General features: G+C 39.9%; 1 protein-coding gene across 3 annotated transcripts in view; it reads right to left on the bottom strand.

Moving 5' to 3' along the window:
- LOC122562716 (calcium-binding protein 7) overlaps positions 1-24,531 on the bottom strand; it is a 160,718-nt gene that overhangs the window by 18,887 nt on the left and 117,300 nt on the right. For all 3 annotated transcript variants that reach the window (XM_088000084.1, XM_043715831.2, XM_043715830.2), the window contains one exon: positions 14,913-15,025. In XM_088000084.1, coding sequence (XP_087856210.1) covers positions 14,913-15,025 — 113 coding nt within the window. The remainder of the gene's footprint in view (positions 1-14,912; positions 15,026-24,531) is intronic.

Below are 24,531 nucleotides of genomic sequence, written 5' to 3' on the forward strand. Positions count from 1 at the left end.
CACCCAGACCCATTTCCCTCTGACTAATGCACCTAACACTATGGGCAATTTAGCATGGCCAATTCACCTGACTTGCACATCTTTGGACTATGGGAGGAAACCCATGCAGACACAGGGAGAATGTACAAATTCTGCACAGACAGTCGCCCAAGGCTTTGAAAAAAAAAGAGGAATTCCGGTAGGGGTTTTCTTTTCCTATCTTTTTTACTAGTAATAAGCTAGTCTAAACTATATTTGGCGGCGGTTGAGATGCATACTTTCAATTTCTACGTTAAGTTATACCTTAGGATGGGTGGGGTACCTACCCTTTTTTTTCAAACTTTCTTTATTCACATTGCTATTCCATAGTGTATTTTCTTTCATTTCTGCTTGTGTTTGTGGTATGACTCTAGTTAGGAGGAAGGAAAATGGTTGTGATGGCCAGATGCCTACTTAAGGGCAGTTTATGCCCGGTTTAGGTATTTAAATACCTGGGCTGTAGTACTGGCAGTGGGATGGGAAATTGGGTTTTGGGATGTGTAGATGCCCCCTTTGGGGAGGGGGTGAGTTCCCTATTCAGCACTGTTGGCACTTTATATGTTGGTTTGTTTTTTTGGTTTTTGTTGTACATTGTCTTTGATAGCTTTGTAGCTGAAAATGTGTTGCTGGAAAAGCGCAGCAGGTCAGGCAGCATCCAAGGAACAGGAGAATCGACGTTTCGGGCATAAGCCCTTCTTCAGGAATTCCTGAAGAAGGGCTTATGCCCGAAACGTCGATTCTCCTGTTCCTTGGATGCTGCCTGACCTGCTGTGCTTTTCCAGCAACACATTTTCAGCTCTGATCTCCAGCATCTTCAGCCCTCACTTTCTCCTTTGATAGCTTTGTAGGTTTGTTACTGTAGAGGTTTTAATATATGTAGTTTTTATGTTCGATGGATCTTGCAACATTAAGGCTTGGTGATTTGTGGTTTGAGTTCCTCCTGTCTGGAATTTAAATGTTACTGCAGAAGGTTGATTAAATGGTATACCTGGAACATTAAGGGGAGTCACTCAAAAATTAAGAGGAAGAAGATACTTTTGAGTCTTAGAAAAGAAAAGGTGGATATTACTTTGTTACAGGAGATACACTCGGATGAAAGGGGGCATTTGAGACTACAGCAGAATGGCTTTGATCGGGTTTATTTTTCATCTTTTAATACCAGAAGTAGGGAGTGGCTATGTTGGTTAGGAGGAATCTCCCAAATAAATTAAAGACACACCTGGGAAGTTTGTAATTCTCAAAGCCCTGGTAAACAGGGAAGAATACGGTGTTTTAAATGTTTATTGCCCTCTGGCCCATCCCCTCAAATTTCTGGTAGATGTTTTCTCCAAAGTGATCAGTCCCGAATCCAGGCACATCATTATAGGGAGAGATTTTAATTGTCTTATGAATCCTATGGTAGACAGGTTACCCAAAGGCACCACACCTCCCCCCCCCCCCCCACCCCCACCATGGATACCCTCTGTGTAAACTAAACAATTAGTGGATCTGTGTGTCAAGTTAGGGTTGGTGGACGTCTGGAGGTGTCTCCACTCTACAGCCAGGGATTTTATATTTTTTTCCAATCTACACAGATGTCACACCAGGACTGATTTTTTTCTGACCCACTGTGGCAACTTGGACTTGGTGATCGGTAATATTACCATTTCCAATCACACTCTAGAGTACCTGTTGGTTAAGATTAAGGACATTACAGTGGCCAAGACACTGGCGAATGGATTCCTTTCCCTCAAGGATAATAAGTTTGTGGAGTACTTCTCTAGGGAATTTCGGCCGTTTCTAGACATCAACTCAGGCTTGTCTAGTAGCCAGTCTGACCTTTGGGAAACTGCCAAAGCCTATGCCAGGGGGTTAGTTATCTCCTACTCTGCCAGTCAGAAGCAGCAGAAGGGCGAGCAGCAACGTCTCTTTGAAGCACAGTTGAAGGCAGCCGAGATGGCTTACTTTGACAGGCCCTCATTGGTCAAGCTACAGAGGATTACGGCAGTAGTGTCTGCATTGAATTCCATGATCACGCAGACAGCAAAGAAGGATTTTACTTTCACAAAGCAAAGGTTATATGAGCATGGTGACGAGCCAGGTAAGTACCTAGCAAAGCTCACCAGGAAAAGGAGTGCCCCTCAAGCCATTACATCGATTACGGAAGGGTCTGGGAACCCTAGTATATGATTCCAAAAAGAATAATGTGGCGTTCCAGAGATTTTACTCTGAGTTATACCAATCTGAGGGTTGTGAGGAGGGGTGGGACAAGGTGGAGTCCTTTTCCAAGGATTTGGAGCTCCCAGGCGTGGTCCCCAACAAGAGTCTTTTCTCAATGCCCCCTTATCAGAGCAAGAGGTGCAGAAGACTGTAAAGCAGCTTCAGAGTGGAAAGGCGCAGACCTGATGGACTTCCCAGGGAATTCTAAAAGGAATTTATAAACATGTTGTCAGGCCCGATGCTCAACATGTTCAATGGCTCATACAGTCATGATCGTCTCCCCCCATCTCTGAGAGAGGCCAATATTTTGCTTATTCTTAAAAAAAAGGGAAGGTCCCGGAGGACTGTGCTTCGTACAGGCCCATCTCACTCTTAAATGTGGACTTCAAAATCCTCTCAAAGACTCTTGCGTTAAGGCTGGACACTGTGTTACCTTGTATTGTTAAAGATGATCAGATAGGCTTCATAAAGGGTCACAAATCCTTCAATAATGTTAGGAGGCTGCTTAATGTAATTCAACAGTCAATACAAGGATTTCTCTAAGTGCAAAAAAGGCATTTGACTGAGTTGAGTGGCCGTACCATTTTTATACTCTGGGGGTGGTTTGGCTTGGATGAAGCCTTTATAAGGTGGTAAAAGGTTCTTTCCAGTGACCCTCTCACTGCAGTTGTCACTAATAGAGTACGATCAAGCAATTTTAACATTTTTCGGAGCAGTCGGCAGGGCTGTCCCCTTTCGCCACTGCTTTTTACATTGGTGATTGAACCATTGGTGGACACCATTCGTAGGGATTATAATATACCAGCTCCAGAAGTGGGGTCAAAATTACATAATATTTTATTGGACATGGACGATGTCCTCATTTTTTTGTCAATCCAGCAGTGTCGGTGCCACGCCTGATAGAATGCATCAGCAGGTTTGGTAACTTTTCGGGGTACAAGATTAATTTTGTAAAATCAGAGGCTATGCCTATGGGTGGTCTTACGAAGGTGCTAGGTCTTGAGAGCAAATATTGATTCCCATTTAAAAGGAAAACTAGAGAGAAAATAGGACCCTTCAAAGATCAGCAAGGCGGCCTTTGTGTGGAGCCGCAGAAAATGGGGGAGTTACTAAACGGGTATTTTGCATCAATATTTACCATGGAAAAGGATATGGAACATATAGACTGTAGGGAAATAGATGGTGACACCTTGTAAAATGTCCAAATTATAGAGGAGGAAGTGTTGGATGTCTTGAAATGCATAAAAGTGGATAAATCCTCAGGACCTGATCAGGTGTACCCTAGAAATCTGTGGGAAGCTAGAGAAGTGATTACTGGGCTTCTTGCTGAGATATTTGTATCACCGATAGTCACAGGTGAGGTGCTGGAAGACTGGAGGTTGGATAACGTGGTGCCACTGTTTAAGAAGGGTGGTATGGACAAGCCAGGGAACTATAGACCAGTGGGCCTGATGTCGGTGGTGGGTAAGTTGCTGGAGGGATCCTGAGGGACAGGATGTACATGTATTTGGAAAGGCAAGGACTGATTAGGGATAGTCAACATGGCTTTGTGTGTGGGAAATCATGTCTCACAAACTTGATTGAGTTTTTTGAAGAAGTAACAAAGAGGATTGATGAGGGCAGAGTGGTAGATGTGATCTATATGGACTTCAGTAAGGTGTTCGATAAGGTTCCCCATGGGAGACTGATTAGCAAGGTTAGATCTCACGGAATACAGGGAGAATTAGCCATTTGGATACAGAACTGGCTCAAAGGTAGAAGACAGAGGGTGGTGGTGGAGGGTTGTTTTTCAGACTGGAGGCCTGTGACCAGTGGAGTGCCACAAGGATTGGTGCTGGGTCCTTTAATTTTTGTCATTTACATAAATGGTTTGGATGCGAGCATAAGAGGTACAGTTAGTAAGTTTGCAGATGACACCAAAATTGGAGGTGTAGTGGACAGCAAAGAGGGTTACCTCAGATTACAACAGGATCTTGACCAGATGGGCCAATGGGCAGAGAAGTGGCAAATGGAGTTTAATTCAGATAAATGTGAGGCGCTGCATTTTGGGAAAGCAAATCTTAACAGGATGTAAACTCTTAATGGTAAGATCCTAGGGAGTATTACCAACATAAAGAGACCTTGGAATGCAGGTTCATAGCTCCTTGAAAGTGAAGTTGCAAGTAGATAGGATAGTGAAGAAGGCGTTTGGTATGCTTTCCTTTATTGGTTAGAGTATTGAGTACAGGAGTTGGGAGGTCATATTACAGCTGTACACAACATTGGTTAGGCCACTGTTGGAATATTGCATGCAATTCTGGCCTCCTTCCTATGGGAAAGATGTTGTGAAACTTGAAAGAGTTCAGAAAAGATTTACAAGGATGCTACCAGGGTTGGAGGATTTGAGCTACAGGGAGAGGCTGAACAGGTTGGGGCTGTTTTTCTTGGAGCATTGGAGGGAGAGGGGTGATTTTATAGAGGTTTACAAAATTATGAGGGGCATGGATAGGGTGAGTAGGCAAAGTCTTTTCCCTGGGGTCGGTGAGTCCAGAACTGAAGGGCATAGGTTTTGGTTGAGAGGGAAAAGATATAAAAGAGTCCCAAGGGGCAACTTTTTCACACAGAGGGTGGTACATGTATGGAATGAGCTGCCAGAGGATGTGGTGGAGGCTGGTACAGTTACAACCTTTAAAAGACATTTTGGTGCGTATATGAATAGGAAGGGTTTTGAGGGATATGGGAAGGGTGCTGGCAAGTTGGACTAGATTGGGTTGGGAATCTGGTTGGATTAGACTGAAGGGTCTGTTTCCATGCTGTATCTCTAAGTGGTCACTGGGGGAGTTTTGTGTATTTGGGCGTATTCACTCAAATTTTTGATTGGTTGTTCAAAGCTAATTTTGTTCAATTATTCAATAAAATTAAACAAGAGCTTCAAAGGTGGAGGCAATTTCAGTCTCATGATTAGGTCGGATAGCGCTTATTAAGATGAATATTCTCCCCCATTTCTTATCCCTATACGAATGTTCCTCCTGATTTTTGATAAGCAAACGTTCAGGAGACTGAACGGCTTGTTCAGCACATTTATTTGGCAAAATAAGTGGCCCCTTATTAAATTAGCTAAACAGCAATTGCCTCACAGATTGGGGGGAGTGGATCTCCTGGATATTAAAAACTATAAACTAAGCTCGCTTTTATCTTACGTGAGTGACTGGGCTTGTGGGGACCCTCTTTCAATATGGTTAGATATCAAAACTTCCCAGGCAAAGTACCCCCCTACTAGCTTGTTATTTTTGGACAAAATGAGGACAGTTAAGGAATAGCTATCAATACTGTTAAAGCATGGAGAGCAATTTGACAGAGGGAAGGCAATATTGGCAAAACATCTTCTCTTACACCTATAGTAGGTATGCTGCATTTTCAACTGGGGATGATAGGTTCAGGATTCAAACGTTGGGCAGCTAGGGGTGTGTCTTGCATGGGCGATTTATTTGAGGGAGACACAATGATGTCCTTTGATCAGTTAGCACGGAAATACGAGCGATCTAACAGGGAACTCTTTTGTTTTTTTCAAGTTAGGGATTTTACTCAAAAAAAGACTACACTTTTGACTGATCCCTACACATCCAACATAGGAAAGATGCTCAGTACTAAGAATACATATTTTGTCTGCACGTTATATCATCAATTGGGGGGGACACCCCCTCAGATGAGTTTCATCGACTCTGCTGGGTGTTGGGAAAGTGAGCTCGACTTTGAGGTCTCCTCAGAGGCATAGGAGGATATTTGGGAAAATGTAAGAAAGATATCAACTTGCAATAGGACCCATGCTTTACAGTTGAAGATTCTCCACCTGGTCCACTTGGCTCCAGATTATTTATCAAAATTTGTCAAAGGGGTATCTTCAACATGTCCCAAGTGCAAGGTTGGTAAGGGCACTCTTACCCATTGTCTCTGGTCCTGCGGTAGGCTTCAAACATACTAGAGCGCCGTGGCGGGTGTAATGGAGGGGATTTTGGGTGTAAGGGTGGAGAAGGACCCCATCTCTCTTCTTCTTGGCCTGCCCAGTATGTTCCCTGTAGATGCGCATAAGAAAAAACTTTTCAACATCCTCACTTTCTGTGCAAGAAAAAATATCTTGTTAGGCTGGGTATCCGAAAAACCCCCGGACCTGTTGGGTTGGCGGAAGATTGTTATGGAACATAGACCCTTGGATTTTCTCACAAGTATGGTACACCACAAAACTGAGAATTTCTATAAGACATGGCAGCCCTTTTTGGAATACCTCCATACAGATTTGTCTGCCACACTAACAAGGGCTTTTATAGCTGTAACAATTGTGCTTTATGAGTCCAATATCCAGAGAGGAGGAACTGCGAACATATGAATATGTGAAAACTAATGTTCTTGATATTCGACAGTAAGTGTTTTGTTTGGCTGAGTTGTGTTATTATTATTATAGTTCGTTGTTAGTTATTACTTATTTAGTTAAGTAGTTTGAATTTTTTTTATGTACATATTTTTACGTTTGTACATGAGGGTGGTTTGGGTTTTTTACATTTTTTTGGTGTTCGTTCTTTTTATTGTTTTGCATTATATTGTTTTGTATTTGTTGTAATATTAAAAAAACCTATTTTTCAATAAAAATATATTTTTTAAAAAATTAACTGCTCAACTATCACCATCAACAGAACCAGAATCATTCAATGTAACAGTCAAAATTCTCTATTATCTGCTGTGTATGTGTGTTGTGTTATTATTTCTTCTGGTTTTAATAAGTAATAAACTCTTTTGCTAACTCATCATTTGGTTCAGGCAAAGGGCACTGACAGGAAAGTGGTCCTTTATAAATTAACCTTGTTGCGATTAACTGGGAGAGCATGTGAATAAAGAAGGGAAGCTGATTCATCCCTACTTTCCCAGGAGCTTAATGATTAGAGGTATTCTATCTGCAACTATAACAAATTGGGAAAACTTGTCCAAGATCTTGCCATAACAGTACTGGAGAGGCACCCAGCCATTGGGCCAGATTATTAACTATTTCCTGAACATAAAATTGTCCCAACTTCTTGGGATGATCTCCATGAATTCCATCTTCAATGGTCTTCTATTTAAGAAATGCAAGTACTTCACCAGTGCCTTCCTGCCTACAATGGAAGTCAATGTAACAGTTCAAACAACTTTTGACTATTTGTTGGGATAATGTGTTGGGACAATCTGAACGACCTTTTGTGTCCCCAAAGCTTTTCCAACTACTTGCTGTATTACACACTGCCCTAATTTAACTGAGAACAGTTCTATGAATAACAAATAAAAAAGGTTTAAGAGCTTTAAAAGTGCTGCTGAATGTTTAATTACTTTCAGTTCAAAGAAATGACAACAAGCTTCCTGCACTTTTGACGCAAAGACAGAATTAATATTGATATAGTGGCCATAACATGTCATTGACTATTAAGAGGGTAATTGACCACAGGGGCATGATTGATGCTTCCATATAGAGGCTATCAACACTGATGAAAGTTAATGAAGAAGTGGTTTCCTGTTGAACTATTGTCTAACTATAGCTTGGTTCATATGATTCAGCTACTCACTGAATAAATGTGCACAAAAATGCTCTGTGGTAGAATAGTTTCATTGAGGTGCATAACATTTTAATCATGATGAGGTGTTCAACAATTTTTGTGGTAACTTCAACCTAATCTGCCTCTTGGCAACTGGGTGTAAAATTGGTACATTCCATTTCATTGAATTAAATATTGGGTGGAGTGCACAACCGGCATTCCATCTGACCCCAATACCTGATCCCCTCGCGAGTTCACAGAATCAGAATTGTTACGGAGCAGATAGAGGCCACTCAGTCCATCATATCTTTGAGCATTTTGACTTACTGTCAAACCATTGCTTCTTCCCAACAACTTTCTCCATCCTTCCTATTAAATCATCATCCATGAATTCACTCCTCCTGAGTGCACTGATGGATGTTGGCTGCACCTACAATTCCAGGCAGTGCATTCCAAAACCTAACGACTCGCTGCGTGAGAAAGATTTTTCTCTCAAACAACGTCTGTTTGTTTTGCAAAACATTTTAAAACTCTGCCCTCTGGTTCTCAATCCATTTATGAATTGGAACAATGTCTCCCTAGCTACATTACCCAACTCCTTGAACGCAATGAAAACCTCTCCTCAGCCTTCTCCTTTTCACAGAAACAAATTGCAATTTCTCCAATCTATCATCATAACTGAACTGTCTCATTCCAGTCTTGTGGCTACAATGTGACTCCCTACTGAGTTGCCTCATCCATATTCCTGTATTAGTGACTTGTTGGAGGTAAAAAGGAACTGCAGCCTGCAGACTACTTCCTGAGCATTGTAAATGCTTTGTCCCCTTGGGAGCTAACAATTGATAAAACATGAGGAAGTATTGCTTGGATTTGAAACTCTGAAATTCTGCAAGAGTGTACTTCGTGAAGATTTTTCCCAATTGCATTTTTCCCTGAGCTGAATGTAATGTAGGAAAAGAGCAATCCTTGAAAAGCTATTGCTCTCAAAGGATATCTGTTTTCCTCAAAGGTTGCACTTTGTTATAAAAAAGAAAAGAACAAAACATTTTTTTTGTTAATATAGACCACAGACTGGATTTTAATTGGTGCTTGATTGACTGCAGTCATTACGTCCCATTGAAACCAAATGACAGGCTAATTCAGTTAATCTGAAGAGTCAGAAGGACAGATCTTTATCTCTAACATCTTTCTTGAACTCATAGTGTTTGCCATGAAGCTCCTGGTTCGACATAGCATGGTTAGCCATTAAAGACATGGTGTGCATATTTTGAGTCTTGCAGTCAACTAGGTGCTGCTCCATACATTTTACTGACCCTAACATCACCTTATCATGAGCTAACTGGCAATGTGTTTGAAAGTAGAACTTAATACAATTGCTCTATTCATAATGTTATATACTAGTTTCATTCATGGGTGTGGGATATAGGTGAATTAATGTTATTTCTGCAATTATAAGTTCTGATACAGAGTAAATGAATTCACATTAGTTTGGGATTGTTTCGGACGAGAGCTGACTTAGCAAAAATGAGGAAACATATAATCCGTTAAAGAAAATGGTATGTTAGCATGAGACGTGATTACAGAACAGTGGTGGATGTATGGGCAAACAGGATAAACATCTGTTTCCCCACTTGTACAGAGACACAGGAACAAACCCCAATTAAAAGGGCTTAGTGATAAGATGCTGTGAGGGGCAGCGCAGATGGAGGGAGCAGATAATGGTAAGCAAAGGATGGGATGAGGTCAAACACCCTTATAGGAGCAGAGATAGACATTTGTCACTGACAAGGCCAGATAAACAGAGTTGTGGGATCAGTCTTAAGGAAATGAGTGACGTAAGCGAAGCAGGGAACAAACAATGGAATAAGGAAAACATATGGGAAAAAACTGTATAAATTGCAAGAGTTTGTTGGGGTTTACTGTGCATTTGTAATTGCCTTACCTGGCAATTAGACATGGCACCCACTTGCAAGTGTACGAATAAACGACTCTGTTTCAGATATTTGGTCTCGGACTGAAATTATTAAAGTGAGTGAGCTTTTGTGTCTCACAATGGGCATTGTCAACACTTGAAATGAGTGAACTTCCCATTTTCCTACATTCCATTAAATATTCAAATTAGTCAAGCAAAGCCTGAGGATAAGGTTCAGGCAAGTTTTGCATCTCTTAGTCGGAGTGTGCGGGCTAATTGCAAATTGTCCTAATTACCCACCATATGTTCAGCATTAAGTTGCTGCTAATTGTGTTTTCATAAAGTGCACATAAATACTAGTTTTGAGTTAGTTGCCTAAATTCTTCAACAATTTTGCAAGAAGAGATTAAATCAAAAACTCACTGGGGCACTGGCCTTTGGAGAGTTTTTGATTGTTTAAAAATTGTATCATTTGGACCAATTAACTTGTGCAATGCAAGTAAATTTCAGCACCCAATAATCTACTAGATTTGGATAGTGGCTCTCCAGATTGTTCTTTAATGAAGTGTTAAAATGAATGAAGTGTTATAATGACGTGTTTTCTTAGGTAATTTAACCTACATATGAATTATGAGCAGGTATACGTCAATTGAACCTTTAAGCCTGTTTTGCCATTCAATAAGATCACAGCTGACTGGACTGTAACCTCACATCTATGTTGCAAACTGTCCTGATCTTTTTTCAACTTCTTGTGGAACAAGAATCTTTATTACATATCAAAAATATTCGAGGGCTGTGGTTTTCATGAAGTGAGTTCCAAAAAAATCATGACCATCTGACTGGAAAAAAATTTGCCTTGTGGCAGTTGTAAATGGATGATTGGTGATTCTTAAACAATGATTATTTAATGATTTAATGATTTAGAGGAAATGTCATCTCCACATCCACCATGTCAATACCCTGCAAGATCTTATATATTTCAATCAATTCACCTCTTACTCTTCTTAATCCAGTCAAGCCCAGCCTGCCTACCCTCTCCTCATTAGACAACATTCATAAGATATCCTGCCCATTCCAGTATTCGTTTGGTAAACCTCCTCTAAAGTGCTGCCATTATATTTACACTCTTCCTTAAATAAGATGACCAAAACTATACATAGTACTCCAGATGTGGTTGCATCAATGCCTTGTATGACTGAAACATAATATTCCTACTTTTGTATTCAATTCCTCTTGTGGTAAATTATAACACTCCATTAGCTTTCCTAATTACTTGCATACTAATCTTTTGTGATTTGTAAGCCAGAAGCACATAGATCTTCGTATTTCAGAGCTTTGAAGCATATTATCATTTTGTTAAGATCTTTCTTTCTTATTCTTGCCAAAATGGACAATTTCACAGCATCCTCTATTTGCCAGATCATTACCCATTCAATTAGCCTGTTTGTATTCTTTTGTAGCCTATGTCCTCATCACAACTTACTTTCTGGGCCTAACTTTGGACATAAGCAAATTTGGCAAACATGCCTTCCCTCCCTTCATCCAAGTTATTTTTATAAATTGTGACCAGTTGAGATTCCAGCATCAATCCCTGTGGGACACCACTTGTTGTATCTTGCCAGCCTGAGAAATGACCTATGTTTTCCCTGGAACGATATGGAGCTTCCACATGCTCCAGCTGTGAAACATCAACTGTCCTGCCTTCCTTAATTTTTTTGACTTAACTAAAATACTTTAACAATTGTCTATTTATTGATGTCGAAAGAATAGAGTAAATCATGGACTGTTAATCGATACTTACTGAATAAATAGCTTCTTCTCCTGCAGTGAAACTTCCAGCCCATGGCCAACCTGAGTTTGCCAGCTGTATTTATAGGCAGAAGTGGATACTGCAGATGCTGGAAATCAGAGTCTAGATTAGAAGTTCTCCTGATGAAGAACTTTTGCCCGAAACGTTGATTTTCCTGCTCCTCGGATGCTGCCTGACCTGCTGTGCTTTTCCAACACCGCTCTAATCTAGCTGTAGTTATATGCTCCTAACACAAAAGGCCAAGTTGACTCACTCACAGAAGAACTGTTTAACAATCATGCTGTTCATTAAAAGCATCAACTATGACTCAGTGGGTAACACTCTCACAGGGCTGAATGACCTACTCCTGCTCCCAAATTCTATGTCCTACTTTCATGTGTTCCTCTGTCAGTCAGTGTGACTTCATAGATGTGGCATTATTTCAAACAAAAAGTAGGGGAATTCTCCCCTGTGTCCTGGTTTATAATTGTTGCTCAATCAACATCATTAGATCAGCTTATTTAATGGTAATCTCATTAAAGTTGGTGAGTTCAACTGACCACAGATTATTTAATGGTAATCTCATTAAAGTTGGTGTGTTCAACTGGCTGCTGCATTTACAGAAATTATTATACCTGCTTCCATTCAACAACCAGTCATTAGTACCTCATGGATGCCTTTCCCAGCATTATTATTGCAAGACTGAACAAAATTGCTAAATTTAAATAGGTGCAAGGCTGCCAGACTGAAAATTGTTGGAAACTGGTTGCAGCTTTATCTCCCCTGCACTCCTAAAGATAGGTACTAAACAGACACCTGACACGTTTTCACTAGACAAAAAAACGAAAAGAGCTGCGGATGCTGGAACTCTGAAACAAAAACAGAAATTGCTGGAAAGTCTCAGCAGGTCTGGCAGCATCTGTGGAGAGAGATCAGAGTGAACATTTCAGGTCTGGTGACCCTTCTTTACAAGAAGGTTCTGAAGAAATGTTAACCCTGATTTTTCTCCATAAACACTTTTCTCCTGAATTTTGCAGTTCCAAACAAAAGGTCATTCAGCTATTTGTTGGTGCTGCAGCTGTTCAGTTGTAAGTAACACTACAGGATAAAGTCACAGGTATGTTTCTTTCTGCTTCTGTTCAGAAAACAAATATTATTTAGAAGCGAAGGATGACATGAACCTTAAATGTCTAATCAAAGTCAAAACTGACCAACTCAGCTATTTTAACCTGAACTGGAGCAATTTAGGTTCAGGATTCATTTTGATACTGTTTGGGGATTTAATTCTTCGTATGTTGGAGCGCATGTTATTTTCTTATGAGTTCCTCCATTGACTTTAATGGAAAGAGTAATAGTTTCTACCCCTGGTTCTGAGATTGAAGCCTTGTAGCAAAATGGTACTGTCCCACTCTGAGGCTTGATGGCCAAGGGAAGTTCATTCGTAACATGGCCAAACGGATTGAATGTGAACTTGTAATTCTTTCCAACGCAGCTCAGTGGCACGGGTGAGAGGGGAATGATTCCTCCTGGTCAGCCATTTGATGGAAAGAAATTTGGAACCTCTGCCATCACTATCCAAATAACAACGTGCATATAGCAATCTGCGTTGGCAAAGCAACTCAGACTATTTGGGGAGACAGTTGGATGGATGGCTGGTCTGGATCAGATTGGCGATAAGAGAACAGGACTCGATCATCATTCTGGCTGCAGTGTACTCAGCACCTGCTTCCTTCCCCCTACCCACCCTGGAGATTGTGGCATTATGTCTTGTACTCACCTTCAGGCAGAGAACACAAGAAAAATAAGATCCAGATTACCGAGGGAATACATGTTTCTAACCTTTTCTGGTTATTGTTCGTTGAGCAGCAATAGGAGTAGAAAATGACTCATGATTTATTTAATTCTCACAGTACATTTACTTCATTTCTCACTGGAGTTGGACTAGTGAAGGCTGTAGGATAAGCGTGAATGGTGAGAGACCAAGATGTATTTATTATCTCTGACTGGAGCTGTTTTTCAGATAATGACAGCTGGGTAAGGAAGCAAATCTGTCAGTGCTGAACATTATGGAGGAGGAAAGAGAACAGAAATGGTTCAAGGACCTTTGAGCGGAGAAGAGATTTTTGCAGAATTTGCACATCTCCACCCAATGAAGAACAGCATGCAAAGTGTCTATAATATGACAGGTATATGATCTCAGACCTGTCTCAGCAAGAGACTATTGTAAGCTTCTTAGCATGAGCAGGAGATATCACACTGAACAGTTAGTATATAATTCACTGCTGTTTACTGAGCTGTCCTCCTCACCATTATCAGGAATTAGATTCAACAGTGATATGCAACCTCAATGTTACCAGATGCAAGACACTCCCTTGGTACAATGTGGAACTGATCACAGCAATGTTACTATTCATACATATGCAGGCATTACCAGTTGTTCTAGCAATGTTCAGGTGATCGGTTATTTTCTGAGAAATTCTCATTACTCACATCTTGGATGAATCAATGCCTGCGTTGTGGACTGCTGAAGGAAGGTTGGATGTAGTTGGGAAAAGAGAGAATACAAAGTTGGGCCTTGGGAAAAAGAGCCCAGAGTTTTATGTTTCCTCTATGAGTGCACTGGGAGGCAGGGCATTATGCCCTCTGCCTACCCACCGCTGGCACAATTGTACCAGTTGTCGGTGGCCTGTCCATCCTTTGAACAACTGAGGCCCTTACATAGTCAATTAATAATCAATTAAGTGCCTCTTTCTACTGTCATGTTACATCTGATAAACCCCATTAGCTTGGCTGTGGGTTCTGACCGGGGTCGTCCTGTTTGGGGCTATCCAATAACAGTTGTCACCCATGTATGTTAATGCCTTATGGTCCAAAACATGGTCCATTCACTAGGTAAAGCCTTTCCATGTGATCCAGACGCATTGCTGCTTTTCATGAGGGGACTGCCTGCAATCTCCACAGTGACCACCATTGCGGGTGGTGCTGCTGGGACTGAAGAGATATCTGCTGTGTGATTAGTCAACAGCTCTTGGGACTTCATCACATGTGGCCAGAAGACACAAACTGGCAAAGTTAATAGTTAGCTGACCAGGAAATCTGGCTTTCTGGCTTGATGTGAGCAAGCTCACTCTGACCTTTGGGCCACTGACTCCACAAAGGACTGGAGCAATGGTCACTTACTCCAGACATGATCAGGCCACCTCTATAGAAAGGTTCAAATACACCAAGAAAAATCATGGAAATGATGTACAGTGATAAAGCAGACACATAGCAGATTCTTAACTTACTAAACCAATGACTGCAATTGAATTTTGTATTAATAACCTACAGCGTATTTTCAGTCGAAGTATGGAAAAATAAACACATAGCTATGAGAGCAAATTAAGTCTTGGGGCATTTTTCTCAGTTGCATAATGTTGCTGATACTGAAGTTGACATTGTTCCCCTGATGCCTTACCTTCCAAAAAACATTATCAAATTCGGTTCCATGGAACTTCTCTGGAATTGCAGCTGATGACAGTTTAGGTCCTAGCAACGTCACAAACTCTTCAAAGTCCACCTGTCCATCACCTGAAGTCATAATACAGAGTTAGTACGGGATATTCTAAATTTGTGACATCACCTAACAAAAACATAAATTGAATCACATTGTACTCTGGTGTTAGCATTGGATAGTGACCTGGAACTACAATGAATACTGTGTTCATCTCCCAGGAATGAAAACAGGGATTGAAGTCTCAGGCTTCTCTGTCATTTGCTTTCACTCATTGAACAAGATGATATGTATGCTTAGAGATTTCTTCATGCCTGGAAAAGGGTGCAGTGAGTGTGCTGCAGGAGCTGGGGTTATCTGCACATTCCATTTACAGGTACTTGGATATAGAGCTCATATACGATGCTGTTTAATGGCTGTGTGTCAAATTATGGGGACAGATGGGAAATAGGGCCTCTCTAGCTCCACCTAAAGGCAACCAGGGCATGCATTCATATACATTGAGTTTGTCACTTCCCTAATGCAGTAGAGGCAAATTGAGTGACCTTCTGCAGCCTTTTGTTCATTCATTCCTGGAATATGGGTATCACCAGCTGAGCTGGCATTTGTTACCCATCCCTAATTGCCCTTGAATTGCATGTCTTTATACACCATTTCAGAGAGCAATTAGGAGTCAATGCCATTGCTGTGGGTCTGGAGTTACAAACTAGGTCAGGATGACAGATTTCCTTCTCCAAAGGACATTGGTGAACCATGGGTTTTGACAGTCGTTACATGGTCACCATTTGGCAAGTTTTTAATTCCAAATTTTTATTGAATTCAAATTTCACCATCTGTCTTGGTATGACTTGAACCCATGTACCCAAAACTGTGACTGGATTACTAGGGGAATGTGAGCACTGGAGATGCTGGAGATCAGAGTTGAAGAACTCTAGTCCAATGACATTAACACACTACCACTTTCCTGGAATCACACTAAAACATAAAATTGAAGGTCTCTGTGACTTTGACAGCCACGGGGCAAATCTTGGTTTGAGACTCCGGTTATGGCCATAACATCTCACACAGCCAAATACGTTCCTTCTTGGTGGATTGCAAGTATTCACATTTTGCTCTCTGATGAACAGGACAAAATAGACTCAGATTCCAACTTCCCACAAGAAGACCAACCAGCAAATAACTATCAAATGGATGACCCTTTTAAAAAGCTCTGCTGCAAGGTTCTTGCTGTTAATACAGGTGGGACCGACAAGCTTTTGAAAAGGCTCCTAAAGCAAGCAGATGTTCCTTGTTGCATTGAAGGTTTTTAGTACATCTAACATGTGCCCTAGATACCTATAGATTAGAGCTGAAAATGTGTTGCTGGAAAAGCGCAGCAGGTCAGGCAGCATCCAAGGAACAGGAGAATCGACGTTTCGGGCATAAGCCCTTCTTCAGGAAGCCCAATTCAGTGGGTGCTGCTTTTCCTGTGTAGCACAGTCAGATGGGTACACTCTCCATTTTATGTCAGTATACTTAGAACAGTTGCTATCAAATTTCTAGGCCGTTACTTTGAAGAGGAGAATTTATTGTCATATTAGACCCTGGAATACAGGAAGATAGAATGACTTTTATCAAACGCTGATTTATAACTAATAATCATAAAGCTGTATTAAGAATGGGGTTGCCAATGCCTATGGTAGTCTAGCTTACCTTTTGATTTGAAAGGACCTTTGAAATGAGAGAAAGCAAGCAAGAAAATTAAATGCAATAATGAGAGATCATCAATACCTCCAACATTTCTCATTCCAGAATGGTATCAATGATCATTAGAAATGTTTTCATTGTTTCTGAATATGTTACAATGATGGAAAAAATGACATTTACTGGCATATTAACATTTTATCAGTATTTGTTGTAACAATGATAATGCAATGGTAATTATGCATTCAACTTGCACTCTTATATAATTTAGCAAGTTACTATACTGGATCATGAATTACATATTTGTACATATAAAAAGTGCAATTTCGGGAAGGTTTGAACTAATTTGGCAGGAGGTGGAGGAAGGGAACTAGAAAAAATATGGGACCGAGGATGAGTAAGAAGAATCTTTCATTGTACATGGAAGAATTTGATCTCAACCACTGTGTCCCTAGTCTAAGTTGTACTGGATATGTAGCCAATGTGAACTTCCTCAGGGGAGTTTGGCTGGCATGCACTCTTGTGGTGGCCAAAGGAAGTGTTAGAGTCTATAAAGGCTTTATTTAGCCTTTAATTTTACCATACCATATCTTTGCCATAGGAATTGTGCAATCAAAGAAAAGAAAGCTTCCTTTTCAGCAAGCACATGTCAAAAAACAGACAGAAAATGCAAGGAGCAGAAATTTTGAGCCAACAATTTATCCAAAACTCAGTCATCTTCAGTATCCTGACCTATTTGCAGCAGAACCTAGCGGGCGTAGATTAGCATAATTTACATACCCACCAGAATCCTACCAATCAGCTCAGATGACGAACAAGATCATCCTTTGAAAAAAAGGTGATCAAGGAATTTGCAATGCTTCTACAGGATTATGTCCCTGTCAATTTGATTCAGTTCAATCTTTATCATCTTAACAGCAGCAGTCTGACTCACTTGCTAGCTCTCTAGCCTCAACAATAAATGTTTGTTGATTGAGTGCCAATAACATAGATCAAGCATTTGACCTCGGCCAACATTCCAGTGCATTATCCAGTGTTTTGTTGTTAGATGTGCTTTGAATATAGGACGTGCTAAATTGAAATGTCAATTGATAGTCAAGGTGGATGCAAAATATACAACTGTTGCACTGGCCAACAATCTTTCCTCAATCAACATACTTGAATTTCATTTGCTGCTTTTTGTATTGGCTGTGCATTTATCTTCATAACACCAATAACTATACTGCAAAGGTAGGTTGGCGGATGTTTGCAGTGTCTGGAGAGATGCAACAGACGCCACGTAAACGAATTCTAATTCTGGTCAACTCCCATCAATACTGTGCTGCTATGTTACTAAAAAAAGATACACAGCATTATAGAAATAACATACTGATAATTATGTTACGTACAGATAAATAATTAAAATACCTACGTTGGAGAGTATGGATCCCCCTTAAAAGCAGTTTAAAAGGTAAAAGACATAGCATATTCCAGAACGTACACCTGAATATGCACTGATTGTGTAAATCTGATAGAAGTAACCCTGCTCAGTCAGGCCACTAGCAACTATGATTTATCAACATGACAAATGTATATCAGAATTTGAGAAGAAATGTTAATGTTCCCTCCCACTAATTGGCATTTAGGTTGCTACTTATTACATGCCTGGAAAATCATTGTAAAAACCCATCAGAAAATCTTAAAATTACCAACACATCTGCAGTTGAGAAGCTCATGATGCTTATATCTAATAATCATCTTTGGAATTGATTGTGAACAGTAGTACAAATCTGAATTGCTAATGTAACATTGAACCTGCTCATAAATGTTATTTAAACTGACTTCTGTGCAGATAGCATTTGCCTCAGACTGACCATTATATAACATTGTTAACAATTTTACATGGAACTTGTAGGAAGCTTTCATACAGCTCATGGGTATTTGTACAGAACTGCAGCAACTAACCATGAGCAATTTAGAGAAGTGAGTGACAACACAAGCAGTTACTGGATACAATTATTAATATCATAGAGCTTTTCACGCTTCAGGTTCTAGTCTATGGGGTTATTTTGTAGGTGGTGAAATCTACCAACTTGATTATGACTATTTTAACAAATCTTTGGTACACCTTGTGATAATTATTGAATATTTACTCACAATAAGAGGTCACAACTTTAAAATAACTGCAGGCATTAGGCCTGCAGTGAAGTCAAAAATGATAATGCAAAATAATCTAATTAGGCAAAAATCAGATTATTCAAAGAAGCCAATTTTGGTTTAAAGAGATTTCTCTTTTGCACATGAACACGCAGAACAAAATGATCCTTCATGATTCTGCATGGCAGATGTTTGACTTTTAACATGAGAAATCATACAGTTCTATGTCTAAGTTCTTGCCAGTCTAGTGGTAGATGTTTGTCAAAGTCTCTGGTAGTCTCCTGGACTCTTTATTATTTAGATTTCAAATTACCATTGGGAAGGATTCAAAATGTACCTGAAGCTGGATCCTCAGTGTGTAGCACAGTTAATGGGGAACACAAACATTTGTGAATAGCAAAAATCATCTTTGCTATTATTAATTCACACTAATACCACAATCCTTTTGTTTTATATTAGATTGCCTACAGTGTGGAAACAGGCCCTTCAGCCCAACCAGTCCTCACTGACCCTCCGAAGAGTAACCCACCCAGACCCATTTCCCTCTGACTAATGCACCTATCCCTATGGGCAATTTAGCATGGCCAATTCACCTGACTTGCATATCTTTGGGCTGTGGGACGAAACTGGAGCACCCGGAGGAACTGGGAACAGAAAATACTAGTGAACACTTTACCTTAACTTGCAGCCAGTAGATTTGTCTATTTAGTATATTCATTCCATCTTTGGTGAATTTTAATGAAGATAGGTAAAGCAATTATTGCACTTCAGACAGTTCATTAGACTCAAATAATGCCTGTTCATGGATAAAGAAACAAGAACTAGAGTAAAGATCTTCTAATTTATGTCAACAATTGTGGAAGAATGTCTCTGCTTAGTAAATTCAATGACATTGCAAATGTGTTCTTTTGTGAAAATTTCCATTTTTCTATACTTTTAATAAAATTGTTTCTGTATTTCTAAAGAAGGGGTTTATAATTTCACTCACCCAAATGAGCCCTGGGGTGGAATTTTCCCATTTGCAATTAAAGTGATTTGTTGAATAAGATTCATAGCATCTGGTCAGCCAAGACTCACAGGTGGCTTTTCTCATTCAATCTTCCACTTGTCACTTCATTAATTATTCAGCTGGGGTTTGAGGTGTGTTTCTTGTGGAATTGTACTGTAAGAGAGGCCAAAGTATTCGCTACTGGTTGCAGTGTTCACATTATTGCTGACATCTCTAAAGCCCAGTAGCACACCACTTCAGATTGTGCACATTAGGAACCACCTCTCACAACGTGGTTTTCTATTGTTATTACTAAACCAAGAAAGAAAACTGTGCTTCACGTTTCGCAGGCAGGGAACTGGAGGTGATGGTGGAGATGATGGTTACCATTTAACCAGCTGCTGGAGGCCACACTAGCAATGTAGCCAGGCTGGACCCAGATAGAGAATTGGGTCCGAGCATTGCCTTGGGTGTTTTGGACTAGGCCAGACCACTCTAAACATCCTTAAGCAGGCAGCCCAGATCATAACTTTGCAATTTGTGTCGGTAAATGTGCAGTGAAAATTACCCAGATTAAGTTAGCGAGGTTGATTCCGAGGTTTTAAACAGACAAAAAATCTATTCACAAAATTGCACAATGAAACGCGAAGAATAGAATAAAGAACCCCTACAGAACTCAGTCTATCCAAACTAGACTTAAGTGTACTGTTCCGAATATGCACAACAGTCCCAATAAGCAAATCGCCTTTAAAACATAGTACAAAAAAGGGTCAGATGCTTACAGGTTAGAAGGGCAGAAGAGAGAGTTTCCACACAGCTCACTGGTGAATTCCCAACCAGTTCTGGATTGAACTAAACTGCTCAGCTAGAGAGCTGACCTCTCCCCTTTCAATCTACAGATCAATTCTAAAACATGACCACTTGGCCTGAAGTCTCATCTGTTTACATACAAACAAAAGACTTCTCAGAATCCTTTTCATCTCTGTATCAAACCAGTCTGATCGGAGCCCAGCCTGGTTTATTGCCCCTCTGAAAGAATCAAGGGCAGAGTATCCTTGAGCCAAGGAACAGCTTTTAGAGAATAAAAAGGACTAGCTTTGTGACACTGGGTTAAAGGTCAATATGATCTGTGATGATGGACAGTGTTCTGCTAGGGTAGATGCCACCATTTTGCACTCACTGAGAAATAGGAATTATATGTTCTACTTTAAATGGCTTTGTCTGATTACAGTTGCTTTGCTGACAAAATGACAAGAAGATAATTATTGCACACAATGGGTGCTCTTAATTGATAGAGATCAAGATTTGAAATAATTCCTTGACTTTCAATAGGATTACCATTGCTGGAACACCCAATATTGACATCCTGAGCTTTATCATTGATCAGGGACTGAGCTGGAGTTGCCTTATAAATACTGAGGCTACAAGAGCAGGTCAGAATTTATGAATTGCAGCAATTAGCTCGGATCCTGACTCCCAAAAAAACTGTCCACCATCTACAAGGCACAAGTCAGGAGTATGATTGATTGCCCTCCACTTGCCAGGATGAGTGTAGCTCCAAAAATACGCAAGAAGCTAGATACCTTCCAGGACAATGCAGCCCACACCCACAAACATCACTCCATCTACCACTGTCATCCACAAGATACACTACAGAAATTCACCAAACCTTCTTAGATGTATTTCCAAATCCATGACAGTGCCAAAGGACGGCAACTTCATGGGAATACAACCACTTTCAAGTTCTCCTCCAACCTACTTACCATCCTGACTTGAAAATATAATGTTTTCAGGATTGCTGTGTTAAAAATCCTGCAACTCCCTTCTTATCAGCACTTCTGGCAAATGGACTGCATTAGTTCATGAAGGCAACTCACCACAACCTACAGTAGATGGGTAATAAATGCTTGCCCACCAGCGAAGCCCAGTTATTTTCTAATCAACCTATTCACAGATGTTATCACACATCTCAAGAGCAGATGGTACTAGAACTCAGGACTTCTGGCTCAGAAGTAGGGACACTACCACTGCACCATATGAAACTGCTTTCCACAACCTTTCTAGATATCTGTTAGATAATAATAATGGATTGAAATAAATTATTCGGTGGGATTTAAATAAGTTGAGTCATCACCATGATTGCCCACACCAAAAAAAAATGTATTTAGATAACATCTTTCATGATTGTACCCTCAAAATACTTCATGGCCAATAAAGTACACACTTTAATAGGATAGGAATCAGGACAGCCTATTTATACACAAACAGCAATGTGACAATATTCAGATAAGCTGTTTGCATGATGCAGGTTCAGGAAGAAGGATTGGTCATCACAACAAGAATATTCCCCTGTTCTTCTTTGAAGTTACAGCCATAAGATTCATCTTACCTGAGAGGGCTGATAAGATCTCATCTGAAAGACAGCACCACTGACAGTGCAGCATTTTGACACTGCACTACAGTGTCAGCTTGATATTTGTGCTCTAGTTCTAGACTGACTGCAATAATTTCAACACCTAGCAAAATTTATGGTGCCGTCTTGCATTATATTTGCTCATCCACATTCATTCTTGTTGATGTACGGTGGCTCCCCATGCATTTCAGATTTTTGTATCCAAATCCCTCTGTGGCCTTACTTTATTCAAATTTCTATCAGATTCAGCACCCTTCATTCATCTGGCATGACCTCCCTTGATCCCACCAGCACCCAGTCTTCAGCTCTATTGTTGAATGATCCCTTCTAAAAGCCTTCCATTTCTTCAGTTCTCTGTCCAACTTAAAAAATGTTATTCAAGCTAGACCTTTTAATCAAACTACAGATTGTACTCCAAATTCCACTCTTCATAGTTTAACATTAATTCCCCGACCATCTCATTTATGGAGTTCTATGTGATTTTCTTTAACTATGTATTGAAGATGCTTAATAAATGAAACTACAGATTGTTCTACTTTAACGCACATTTCGTTAATGTGAATGCACTGCAATGCGATTGATGAATTGTTAACCTGTTAAGGCACAAGTGAAAGATTTATAAAATGGGTGGCACAGTGGTTAGCACTCCTGCCTCACAGCACCAGAGACCTGGGTTCAATTCCCGCCTCAGGTGACTGACTGTGGAGTTTACACATTCTCCCCGTGTCTGTGTGGGTTTCCTCTGGGTGCTCTAGTTTCCTCCACAGTCCAAAAATGTACAGATGAGGTGAATTGGCCACGCTAAATTGCCTGTAGTGTTAGATGTAGGGGAATGGGTCTGGGTAGGTTGCGGGTCGGTGTGGACTTGTTGGGCCGAAGGGCCTGTTTCCACACTGTAAGTAATCTAATCAAAAAAAAATTTGATCTGAAATTGAATTTTTGATGGAAACCTACCAAAAGAAAATAATAAAGACACAATATTCATAAATAGAAAGATTAAGAATTTTTTTTCAAATGTGCTTATGTTCTAGTTGTTACATGGTATTTATTGAGGCCAAAGACTGAAATAGTTACACTTTTGAAAGTCAAGCTTCACGTGGTATTCAGAGGTATGCAATATTTTTCCTCCATTCTGCATTAAGTTGGAAGATGGTGCTCGATTGCTATATTTTTCAATCTGAAATGTGACTGGAATTGGAATAATCTTAAATAGGTATATGGTATAGAAGATTAAAATTTAAACAACCAAGGAAACACTACAGCTTTTGATACATGTAGCATAAATTCGGAGGGGAACAGATAGTTAGTGAACAGTTCACAGCATACAATTTTACTACATCAGCAACTGTTCCACATATTGAGGTCTCTTATTTGCAATTAACTGTAACCCAATTCCAATGAAAAGCATTGCAATTCCTCTCCCTACGGTAGCTAATAATGAATCCAATTACATCATAATTAGATTACTTAGCCAATAAATTGTGGTGATTTTTAGAAATAATATGGTGCTGCAGCATATTGTCTGCTGTATTGTGCTGCAGTTTTCTACTTAACCTAGAAGAAGCTAGAATATTGGAAGTAGTAGACAAGGTGAGAATGTGATCACATGCCGACTAGTTTATTCTTCAGAAAAGAAAATGAGCAATAACAATATGACTAATTTGTGTCAATTGTAGCAAATTGCAGTTTATAATTAGTTTCAAACAATGCATGAAAAAAACTGTTTAGTGACATGTGGGCATTGCTGGTTAAGCTAGTATTTATTATCCATCCTTCATTACCCTTGAGAAAGAGACAAGCCAACTTGAGCCACTGCAGTCCTTATGGGAAAGTACACCCACAGTCTTATCAGGAGGGGAAATCCAGGACTTTGATCCAGCAACACTGAAGGAACAGCGATATAGTTCTTAGTCAGCATAGTGTGCAGCTTGTATTCATATAACCGCGGAATCACGTACAGATCATTCTTCTATAACACACATTTCGTTAACGCAAATTCACTGTAACACATTTAACAAATTGGGGACACTGTTTCTAAACCACAAACTTTTACAACGTGTGTTAACTGTAATGAAATTATATCACCAACACTTTAAGTGCTGTCTCTAATATGTAACCATTGTATTATAAAAGAACTACCTATTGTTGTTTTGCATTACCATAGTAAATAATAACTATAAAACATTCTAAATATCAATAGTTTTAAATATTTAGGCTTTGGAATTTTTACTACTCTGTTCATTGCAACTTAATGAAAATTGGCTAGACCAATGCTAAAGAACACGGAGCATCAGACTTTAAACTGAGTTTCGGCAATTTATTTCCGCTAGTGTAAAAGCATTACAATAGAAGCTGACTCCACA

The sequence above is a fragment of the Chiloscyllium plagiosum genome, unplaced genomic scaffold, assembly GCF_037043375.1.
Source record: "Chiloscyllium plagiosum isolate Xiang-an unplaced genomic scaffold, Cpla_swu_hap1 HiC_scaffold_24, whole genome shotgun sequence".
Classification (NCBI taxonomy): Eukaryota; Metazoa; Chordata; class Chondrichthyes; order Orectolobiformes; family Hemiscylliidae; genus Chiloscyllium; species Chiloscyllium plagiosum.